Raw genomic sequence first — 11,345 nt, forward strand, 5'->3', positions numbered from 1 at the left:
GGGGTGCTGGGGAGATGCCGCGTGGGCTGCCAGGCCTCTGGCCGGGCCACAGGCTGCCGGCAATCAAGGGGCAATGGGCTTCCTCCGGCGCGGTGCACCCTGGGAGCTGTAGTTTCCGGTTATTGTCACGGGGTCGCACTGAGTCCTGGGACCTGCACGCTCCCAGCCCACGGCCCGTAATCCTACTGGGGGCTGGGAAGTGGGCGGGCATGAGCCCGCCGGCAGCTAAGGGCCCCTCCCCCAGCCTGGGGAGGCGCTACTGAGCCCAGGAAGCAACTTTAAAGTCGGGGACAATGAAGAAAAAAACAGTAACGGGGGGTGGGGGGTCAAAGGACCAAAACTAGGGGACGCGGAGCAGAGAACCGTGCACAGCGCCCACAGCTCCTCAAAAGCCGCCAAGGAGCCAGTGGACAGCGCCCAGAGAAACTCTGCCGGGCTGCGTGAACGGATGAAAGAGCGAAAACAGGCCCCACAGTCACAGCCCCTTCCTTCCGTACCCCCTCCCGTCCCCCCCAGCCAACCTCCTCTCCCTGGTGTTATAAATGTCCACTTTGGCCATGGCTAGAAGGAGGTTGATGAGGTGGTCCCATGACTTTGTGGGGCCATGGATTGGGTGTGCATAGACAAAAAGGTGTGGGGAAAAGTGCAGCTAGAACCTCAACATGCTGTTGTTGGTGGGAGGGATAGCTCAGTGGTTTGAGCATTGGCCTGCTAAACCCAGGGTTGTGAGTTCAGTTCTTGAGGGGGCCATTTAGGGATTTGGGGCAAAAATCTGTCTGGGGAATGGTCCTGCTTTGAGCAGGGGGTTGGACTCAGTGACCTCCTGAGGTCCCTTCCAACCCTGATATTCTATGATTCTGTGCACCAGGGTCTCCCACACACCACAAAAAGGACAGGCATTGGGAAGAGGGGTGAACTGTGCCAGATACACACCTGTACTCATGGTTCCATGAAGGGGCCATCAACTAATGTCCCCAGCAGGCTGTGGAACTAAAGGAATACAGGCTGGCCCACTGGGGTCCCCCCAAGCTTTGTAGTTGCCTGCTGTCCTCATGGGGTTGTCTGGCTGTGTGGGATCTGTGCAAGCCACAGTGCATGTGGCTGTACAGTTTTTGGCTGAAGCTGGAGCAGCCTACTTAGTTCTACAGGCTACATGGGGTGGCATTGCAGGCTGAGTCCTGGACTCTGGGTTCCTTGAATAAAAACATGGATCTGTGCAGATTGAGGAGCTGTAGATGTTGGCCCTTCTGGGCCTAGTTCAGGTACTTATATGGCCCCTTACTGTAATATCTAAGCACCTCATAATCTTTAATGCTTTTACTACTATTTGCCATTTTACACATGGGGAACTGAGGCACAAAAAGACTAAGTGGCTTGTGCTGAACCCAGATTTCTCACAGCCCAGGCTAGTGCTCTAACCATTGCAATAAAAAGGGGTCAGCTGCAGACTGGTCCATTTTATGCCCCTTCATGCCTCCTTTCTGGGCAGAGTTGGTGCATTTCTGAGGAGAGGAGCAGTGGCCACCAAATCAGTGCTAATTTTACAAAACAAAAATAAATAATTCCTACTTCTAAGTTCAGGAACATGCTTTCCTGACAAGCATCAGGATGGTGCCTACAATTTGTAAGTAATGGCTTTTCTTTACAGTCCATACAACTTGGGACAAACAGATTAAGGGCCACCAAGGCAGCAACGCAAATAGTCTTAAATGTTCCTGAGACTAAAGTGTCTTCTCTGGAAAATGGCCTGAGAGTAGCTTCTGAAGATTCTGGACTCTCAACATGCACAGTAGGTAACTTGTGAATGAATTTTTTACTTAACTATAGGTTTCAGAGTAGCAGCCGTGTTAGTTTGTATCCGTGTTAATCTATATTTATGCTCAAATAAATTTGTTAGTCTCTAAGGTGCCACAAGTACTCCTGTTCTTTTTACTTAACTATGTACATGTATTTTCAAGAGTATTTAGAATAAGTGTTTAGCAACAGTTTGTAAATAATGACCACAAGTTTGTGTGAAGGTTAGGCTAAGCCTTTAAAAAGTGACTAGTGATTTTGGATGCCAAACTTGATACACTGTAAAGAGGTCTGATTTTTTCAGAGCGTGGATGCTCATCACTTTCTGAAAATTGTGCCCCTTTAACTGCAAATTAGTTTACCCCAAAATTGAGGCACCCAAATCACTAGCCACTTTTGAAAAGGTAAAATCTTAGCCGAAGTAAGAACCAGCAAAACAATGCCAATGCTATATTCTATTAGATAATAAATTTAATATTTGTTTTTAATGAGGTTGGTCTTTGGATTGATGCTGGAAGCAGGTATGAAAATGAGAAGAACAACGGAACAGCTCACTTTCTGGAACATATGGCTTTCAAGGTAAGTATTAAAACTAGTTTTCAAATGTTTTTAAAATTAAAATTGTTTACCGATCTTTAAGGATAACTATGGAGACTCCTTACAACTGATTTCAGTCTATCACTTTTCAAAATCACTAGGAAAACACAAGCAATTTGGATTTTTGTCCAGAATAAAAATCAAGGATGCAATCCTGGCCTCATTGAAGTTGATGGCAAAGTTGCTGTTGACTTCAGTGAAGCCAGGATTTCACCTCAGATCTGTATGGCTTCACCTGTACATTTGCATGTGCTGCTATAGTCTTGCCTGAAAGAAGAATTTCATGTTCGATCTATTTAAAACAAAAAACAAACAAAAATGGCTGACAGGAGGAATTCAAGAATGATAGATCTGTTAATTTCAGGAATTAGTTCTGCATGTTATTTCAGCATTTTAAAATTAACAATTTGAATGCTTTCTGAGGTACAGTCAAAACAACACTGGTCTGAGTCAGGTGTTGTGCAACCTTCCTTCCATATTTCTTCAACTGTTTAAATCCTGAACTGATCCACTCCTGCTGATACCTGAGATTGGTAGAGTTGAGTCATGCTGAATTTAACTAATCTTTGTAGGAGACAAATAGGCACTCTGTCCTCAGGTTAATTTTCACTTGGGATCTGTGCAGGCTTTAAACTTAGTTTTCCAGTGAAAGACTGACGTGCCAGCCTTCCCCCCTCCAACCAGTTGTTTCTCTTGTGCTCAAATCAGCTTTTTTTTTTAATTAAAAGAAACCTTTACTATTCCCCATGTGCAAAAGCTACTTTGTGGGTAGGTACCTTCTAGAGTGCAAGTAAACAATTTTTTTCTTTAATTTCAGGGGACAAAAAAGAGGTCTCAATTAGACCTGGAACTAGAGATTGAAAACATGGGAGCTCATCTTAATGCCTACACATCCAGAGAACAAACTGTGTATTATGCAAAGGCTTTCTCAAAGGACTTGCCAAGAGGTAACTGCTTCTGTTCTGCAGAATTTCTGAAGGAGCATCCTTTCTAAAGATTAAAGATTGTGAGGAGGGGAACAACAAGGAATTAAATGAGCTGACAACCCTCTAAAAAGCAGAAATGGGAGAACAGTGCCTCTGCAGTGTGCTTCCCACCTCCCTTCCTTGGCAGCCCCGCTCCTGAAACTCCATGGGGATGAGGCTTAGCAGGTTTGGAGAGGAGCATTTCAGCATTGTAGCCCATGCTTGGCATCTCTCCTAGGGACCAAGTGGCTCTCCTTTGGGGCTAAAGATGTGAAATTCTCATTCCCCTGCAGATCTCAGAGTTTGCAGACCATGTTCCCTGCCCCTACTTTGGCTCCCTTGTCCTTCTGAGGGAACTTTTTTTCAATCTCTAAAGTGAACCTCCCAGTGTATCTTGGGCACTCTGTGCCCCTCCAGTGTGTTTGACCTTCGGAAGGTATGATAGGGCCCTGGATATTTGTATTGTGGTTAACTTAAGCTATTTGTCTCTAAACATATTGTGAAAAAGAAGCTTCCAAGAAGAGAGAAACAGTGCTGCCAGTTGAAGAACAAGCTATATTTTTGTTTAGTTTTCTCTAATTGTTCATTCCTGGTATGTCTAAGTGAATTGTCTTACTCCATAGTGTTCATATGAAATAAAATAATTCATATTGACAATTCTTTGATGAGAATACTAAACTTCTCAAGATAGTTAAGACCAAAGCAGACTGTGAAGAACTTCAAAAAGATCTCACAAAACTAAGTGGTTGGGCAACAAAATAGCAAATGAAATTTCATGTGGATAAATGTAAAGTAATGCACATTGGGGGAAAAATAACCCCAACTATACATACAATATGTTGGAGGATAATTTAGCTACAACAAATCAGGAAAGAGATCTTGGAGTCATTGTGGATAGTTCTCTGAAGACATCCACACAGTGTGCAGCGGCGGTCAAAAAAGCAAACAGGATGTTAGAAATCATTAAAAAAGGGATAGAGAATAAGATGGAGAATATCTTATTGCCCTTATATAAATCCATGGTACGCCCACATCTTGAATACTGCGTACAGATGTGGTCTCCTCATCTCAAAAAATATATACTGGCATTAGAAAAGGTTCAGAGAAGGGCAACTAAAATGATTAGGGGTTTGGAATGGGTCCCATATACGAGTGATTAAAGAGGCTAGGACTTTTCAGCTTGGAAAAGAGGAGACTAATGGGGGATATGATAGAGGTATATAAAATCATGAGTGGTATGGAGAAAGTGAATAGGGAAAAGTTATTTACTTGTTCCCATAATATAAGAACTGGGGGCCACCAAATGAAATTAATGGGCAGCATTATGTTCTTAGAAGTTTTAGAAATCCCTGAAGAACACACATTCTCTCTGAGAAGGGCACTAAAGTTTTCCTAAAACAAATAGTGTAATTTTATTTTGTAATATGTAGAAGATTATTTTCAATTTCCTGTTAGATCTTTCTTTCTGTACTCTATGCTAACAGTTCTGCCCATTTATAATATGTATTTGAGCTGCTTATTTGATTACGATATAGTGAGCTGAAGGTTCCAGTGTTGCTGAAGCACACTTGTCCCCCATTCCTTTGTGTTTTCAACTAGCTGTGGAGATTCTTGCTGACATCATACAGAACAGTACACTGGGGGAAGCAGAGATCGAGCGGGAGCGAGGAGTTATCCTTCGAGAGATGCAGGAAGTTGAAACCAATTTGCAGGAAGTTGTCTTTGATTATCTTCATGCCACAGCCTATCAGAACACTACACTGGGACGGACAATATTAGGACCCACCGAAAACATCAAGTAAATCCAGCTTCTGTTTCTTCTTTGTCTTAATGTCATGGTTACTTTCCAGTATTCGAAAACCGCACTTAAAGATAAATGTAACAATTTCTGTTCTCTTTATGCCTTATGAAGTGTTTAGGGTTGCACAAGGTGGAATTGCAAGTGGAATTTTCCTTGAATGCCTTACACTCCGTCATACATGTTTGCTTTGGATGCGATTACAATGTGAAACTTCTGTTTCTTAGAACTTATCTACACTTAAATCGCTGCAGTGTAGACACTACCTATGCTGACAGGAGGTGTAGTCATTTTCTTCTTTACCACTACAGATCCATAAATCGCAATGACTTGGTGGAGTACATAACAACACATTATAAAGGACCCAGGATAGTGCTGGCTGCTGCTGGAGGTTAGTATGAGACATGCATCACAGCAAGCACTTGGAAATAAGTTTAAAAGTACAGCACTTTAACTTTGTTGAGATAGTATAAAGATCAGACACAGAAATATGACTTATCCACTACTTAATAGGTCATAGAAGTCCTATTGTTAGCCCTCAAAGTTCTGTGTATCTGCATGTCATCTGTTGTGTTTTTCCCCCCAGTAATTTTCCAGGGACACCCTTAAATTTATCTTTAGGCAAGGAGGGTGCTTCACTTTCAACGGAGAGGCTTTTGCAGGTGTAAGAGGACAGTGTGACAGAGCACAAAGCCACAAATGTAGGCAGGAGATGGTGTACAGAATGGGAGAGGGAATAAGAGAAAATAGAAAGGTGGGGTGAGATTATGTAGGGCCAGGGCTGTCCAGAGGATTCAGGGGGCCTGGGGCAAAGCAATTTCGGGGGCCACTTCCATTAAAAAAAGAGTTGCAATACCATAGAATACTATATTCTTGTGGGGACCCCTCCGGGACCTGGGGCAGATTGCCCCACTTGCCCCCCGGGCAGCCCTGTGTAGGGCCTTGAAGTTGAGAACAAGGAGCTTGTGTTTGGTGCTGTATAAGATAGAGGAGGCAAGAAAGGGGATGAAGATAATGATTTTAGCAATGGCATTTAATGAAGTGGAAAAGGTGGCTGGGAAATCAGAAATGTACAATAATCAAGTTGGGAGAGAACCAAAGGTCATGATGGATTGTTGTAACTCTGGCATCTTAGTTGAAGCTTTTTAACTTCTGTGAAAAATGATCTTCTTAGATGTTTTTTAAAACTGCTCTATATGAAACTCTCTTGTTCAGGAGTCTCTCATGATGAATTGCTTGATTTAGCAAATTATCATTTTGGTAACTTACCGTCTACTCAGGAAGGAGGAATGCCAGCCCTACCCCCTTGTAAATTCACAGGTAGTGAGGTAAGCACTGAGATTGCTTTTTGCCTTTTCAGGTTAATCAGATCAACAAGCAACACTGAGTAATGATTAATATTAATGAGTTGTCTGGTGTGATCTTGAGTTTCTAGTGTGACTTTCAAAGCTGCTAAGCACCCATCGCTCCCATCGAAGTTAATAGGAGCAGCTGATGCTCATCATCCTTGAAAATCATCTTGTTCACTTGATATATTTCTGGGCAGGGGTTTTTAAAGGTTACAGCAGAGGACTGGAACTTGGGACTCCTGTGTTCTGTTCCCAGCTCTGCCCCAACTCTGACAAATCACTTTGCCATCCTGTGTCTTCTTAATCATCTGCAAAACTACTATTATAATGACTTCCTTACACACAGCATTAGGCTTATGCAGACAGTTAAGGATATTATTGAGTAAAGCTTTTCACGCTTTGCAATAGATTTTATTTGAAAGTTCCTAGTTTCCTTCATTTGAATAAATGGACCCACTACAGTATGTTTGCTGCATTACATTTGAAATCAACATTTTTATGATTCAGATTCGTATACGAGATGACAAGATGCCTTTGGCACACATCGCAATAGCTGTCGAAGCAGTTGGCTGGTCTCACCCAGATACAATTCCCCTTATGGTAGCAAATACTCTGATAGGCAACTGGGATCGTTCCTTTGGAGGAGGTGTGGTGAGTAAACCTCAAGTTCAGTTATTTGCCAGCATCAGTACACTTCACAAATTCCACATTGTCTGGGATGGAATCGAGTTTCCTGGGTATTTCTATCGGCGTTCAAAAAAAAAATCAAAATCTAGCCCAATGGTCTCTGAATGCATTCTGTTGCCATGTGACATGAGAATTTGCGCACAGGTGCATTTGGGGAATGGCCCACCGAGTCACCAAAGTGGAGGAGCCCTCATACAGCCTAGCAACCTATAGTGAAAACAAGTTGGAAAAACTAAATAGGCTCCAAAGCTGTATGCAATGAATATCCCAGTGCCTGTTCCCTCTCTTGGAATCTTACTAGCTATTTTTTTTAGGGCTTTTTAAAAAAAAAACAAAAAACAACTTTTGCAGTTTAAAACTGACAAGTTCAGGCTGTCACTTGGAGAGTGAAAGATTATGTGCAGGAGAGGAAGCTGCCTGTTCTATACAAAAGCATCTGGTGCATACTCATAGCAGTATTGTTGGCGGTGGAGGAAGCTGCCAATCTGTCTCACTTGAAATAGCAATGGGTGAGCTTAGTGGTGGGAAAGAATATTTAAAAAACCGCAAACCCTGAAATGCTAAAACTTATCTTTTTGTGTAAACAGAATTTATCCAGCAAGCTTGCCCAGATCACTTGCCATGGCAACCTGTGTCATAGCTTCCAATCTTTCAACACCTGTTACACTGATACTGGACTGTGGGGGCTCTACATGGTTTGTGAACCATCCACTGTACAGGATATGATGCACTTCGTTCAGAGAGAGTGGTAAGAAAACGCATGTTTCTCCAAGCAGCTTGTTTTGGGTTGAGGACTGGCTATTTAAAAATAGCAGCTTCATCAAAAAAGTGTTCTGTGTTTGTGTTTATCACAGTCCAAATTTGTTGGGAAAGAACAAGTAGACTAAATTCAGAAGCTTGTGATGTTTATTCCCCAAAAGCCAGTTTGTCCCACTCTTGCTTCACCCTGACAGTACCTTACACTGGAAGTAGCTCCAACGAAAGCAGTGGGTTTACTTGAAGAGCAAGGTACTACTTGGAAGAGCAAGAGTGGTGAAATCTGGCCCAAAACATCAGAGATACACCTCTAACCCGATATAACACGAATTCGGATATAACACAGTAAAGCAGCGCTCTGGGGCAGTGGGGTGGGAGTGCGCACTCCAGTGGATCAAAGCAAGTTCGATATAACGCAGTTTCACCTATAATGCGGTAAGATTTTTTGGTTCCCGAGGACAGCGTTATATTGGGGTAGAGGTGTAGCAATTTGATTTACAAATTAAATGTTCTGGCAGGAGGAGGGATTGGAAGGGTTATGTAATCTTCTGTGGAGTAAGATGCAAGCTAAGTAAGGTTCTGTTACTACTTTATCTAACTTTATATACCCTCCAAACAACTGCAAACAGACTCCGTGGCATTTAGTTTACATTTTCAGAGCGGCACATTCAATTACCCTATATACTCATTCATTAGCCCATTCGTTTATAAGCCGGTCCCCCAAGATGGATAAGTAAAAATAGCAAAAACTGTATAACCCTTTCATAAGCCGACCCTATATTTCAGGGGTTGGAAAACTTTGGCTCCTGGCCTGTCAGGGTAAGCCGCTAGTGGGTCGGGATGTTTTGTTTACCTGGAGCGTCTGCAGGCATGGAGCCCCTCAGCCCCCGCCACTTCCTGCAGCCCCCATTGGCCTGGAGTGGCGAACTGTGGCCAGTGGGAGCCGCAATCAGCTGAACCTGCAGATGCGGCAGGTAAACAAACTGGCCAGGCCCTCCAGGGTGCTTACCCTAGTGAACCATATGCCAAAGGTTGCCAATCCCTGCCATAGAGTTTAAAATCATCAAGTTTTGGCGTAGACCCGTTTATAAGCCGACCCCCGCTCTTTGATGCGTCACTTTTTTACCAAAAATATTTGGCTTAAGAATGAGAGTACTTTTTACTGGACCCACTTCTGTTGATGAAATTATAGTAATTACATTTTGTAACTAAATGAAATTGTAGGTGTGCAAGGATTTCTCTGAAAATTAGGCCAGGGAATGGTGTAATTTAGGGCCTATTTTGAGTCATCTCGACACCAGAGTACCCACCTTCTGAACTGGCTGAGTACAGCTGGACTTGCATGAGCCACAAATAAAATTCAAGTCAGATGGGAACATTTCTAGGACATTTTGCAAGGGGATTTTTGTCCTTTCATAGGATGGGCTCCCATCTCCCTTCCTGATCCGCCCCAACCTAATTACATGTCTATGGTAACAACAACAGTTGATTAAATGGAACAGTAATATTGGGATCATAATGTAGGTTTTTATTTGCTTAATGGAATTGAGCATTGGGGGTGAGGAGAGGGGTGAGCTAGCCCCATGTGACCAGCCAGCATTGTGCAGGCCAGAGTTTGGAAACCTCTGTTTTAATACATCTCCCTGAACTTAGAGTGAGTTGTTCCCTAGTGCAGTGGCTCTCAACCTTTCCAGACTGCTGGACCACTTTTAGGAGTCTGATTTGTCTTGTGTACCCAAAAGGTTCACCTCACTTAAACTACTTGCTTACAAAATCAGACATAAAAACACAAGTTCTCAGCACACTACTACTGAAGAATGGTGTACTTTCTCGTTTTTTACCATGTAATAAAATAAATCAATTGGAATATAAACATTGTACTTACATTTCAATGTACAGTGTAGAGAGCAGTATAAACAAATCATTGTATGAAATTTAGTTAGTACTGACTTTGCTAGTCCTTTTTATGTAGCCTTTTGTAAAACTAGGCAAATATCTAGGGTTAGTTGATGTACCCCTGGTTGAGAACCAGTGCCCTAGTGTAATACTTTTTGTTTAGTTCTAAACATCTCAGTGATATGACTCTCCCAATCTTCCTGTGGAGACTATCAACTTTATGTAGCTCATTCCATTAGAAAGCTTCCTCAGATTCAACCTACATTTACCCTTTAATCTTACTACTCATATGGAAGAAGCTTGATACAGGGATAAATCTCTAATCCTCCACTTACATATGCTGAGAATACCACTAACTCTGCTCTCTAGAAATGACATTCTAGTATTGGTGTACTAATATGCCTGGTGTCTTAGCATTGTGCATAGGCAATATGGCACCCTACCTCAAGTAACTAGTGCCATTCTTGCTTGAATTAGTAAAATTTCCTACTAATGCTTCAAACTGTCTTTCAGGATACGACTCTGCACAAGTGTTACTGAAAGTGAAGTATCTCGAGCCACGAACCTTTTAAAAACAAATATGCTGTTACAGCTTGATGGTAAGGTTAAAATTGGGATTTTTATTCTTTTTACTCATATGTTGATAACTAGAGTATTTTTTGCCTTCATTAGGGTCCACCCCCATCTGCGAGGACATTGGGAGACAGATGTTGTGTTACAATCGCAGAATTCCAATTCCTGAACTTGAAGCAAGAATTGAAGTAAGTAATGCAGGTGTTGTGTATTTTTAAATGAAGAATGTTGTTAATGTAGCAGCTGGCAACTTAGTTGTATAGAGCAGGGTTGGCCAAACCACGGCTCGTGAGCCACATGTGGCTCTTTCACAATTGAAGTGTGGCTTGTGGAGCTTCCCCCATTCTCTGCCTATCAGACTGGGGGAGGAGGGGAAGCTCAGGGCTCCGCTCTGCAGCTGGGTGGTGGGGCTTAAACCCTGAGATTTTCCCCCTCCCCCCTTTTCCATGGGGCTGAAGTCCCTTTTGAAGATTATCATTTGCGGTTCTGAGCACCCTGGTATAGAGGATGAAAAGTTGTCTGAAACTTTGCTGGCTCTCTAGAACAATGGTTGTCAATCTATTTACTGATGGGGGCCATCTCCACACAGTATATATACACTATCTCTGTATGGCCCTGAGTATGTCACATAGGTCACAGCTGTGTGCTGATTGGGCCGCAAGCAGCTCATGAGTTGAAGTGCTGCTCTAGAAAGACATGGCAGCTAACTTACTAGTTGATTAGCTGTAGAACCATTTTATTATAATAATTCAACTCTGGGCTCTAATACACTTTGTCCAAGACAATATTAACTTACTTTTCTTAAAACACTTTTCAGGCTATTGATGCCCAGACCATAAGAGAGGTTTGCACAAAGTACATTTATGACAAGTACCCTGCCATCGCTGCTGTGGGTAAGCTTATTCTCCTTCACTGTTTCCTCACCATGCC

At 42.6% G+C, this 11,345-nt stretch overlaps 1 protein-coding gene across 3 annotated transcripts in view; it reads left to right on the forward strand.

The window, feature by feature from the left end:
* PMPCB (peptidase, mitochondrial processing subunit beta) overlaps window positions 1-11,345 on the forward strand; it is a 33,381-nt gene that overhangs the window by 21,618 nt on the left and 418 nt on the right. For 2 of the 3 annotated variants that reach the window (XM_045029862.1, XM_045029872.1), the window contains 11 exons: window positions 1,649-1,789; window positions 2,287-2,373; window positions 3,209-3,338; window positions 4,956-5,154; window positions 5,466-5,545; window positions 6,370-6,482; window positions 7,011-7,154; window positions 7,778-7,938; window positions 10,356-10,441; window positions 10,515-10,603; window positions 11,233-11,308. In XM_045029862.1, the coding sequence (XP_044885797.1) occupies window positions 1,649-1,789; window positions 2,287-2,373; window positions 3,209-3,338; window positions 4,956-5,154; window positions 5,466-5,545; window positions 6,370-6,482; window positions 7,011-7,154; window positions 7,778-7,938; window positions 10,356-10,441; window positions 10,515-10,603; window positions 11,233-11,308 (1,306 nt within the window). Of the gene's footprint in view, window positions 1-1,648; window positions 1,794-2,286; window positions 2,374-3,208; window positions 3,339-4,955; window positions 5,155-5,465; window positions 5,546-6,369; window positions 6,483-7,010; window positions 7,155-7,777; window positions 7,939-10,355; window positions 10,442-10,514; window positions 10,604-11,232; window positions 11,309-11,345 lie in introns of those variants that run through there. The other variant, XM_045029880.1, reaches the window with a different exon arrangement.

This window comes from Mauremys mutica, chromosome 1 (assembly GCF_020497125.1).
Source record: "Mauremys mutica isolate MM-2020 ecotype Southern chromosome 1, ASM2049712v1, whole genome shotgun sequence".
NCBI lineage: Eukaryota > Metazoa > Chordata > Testudines > Geoemydidae > Mauremys > Mauremys mutica.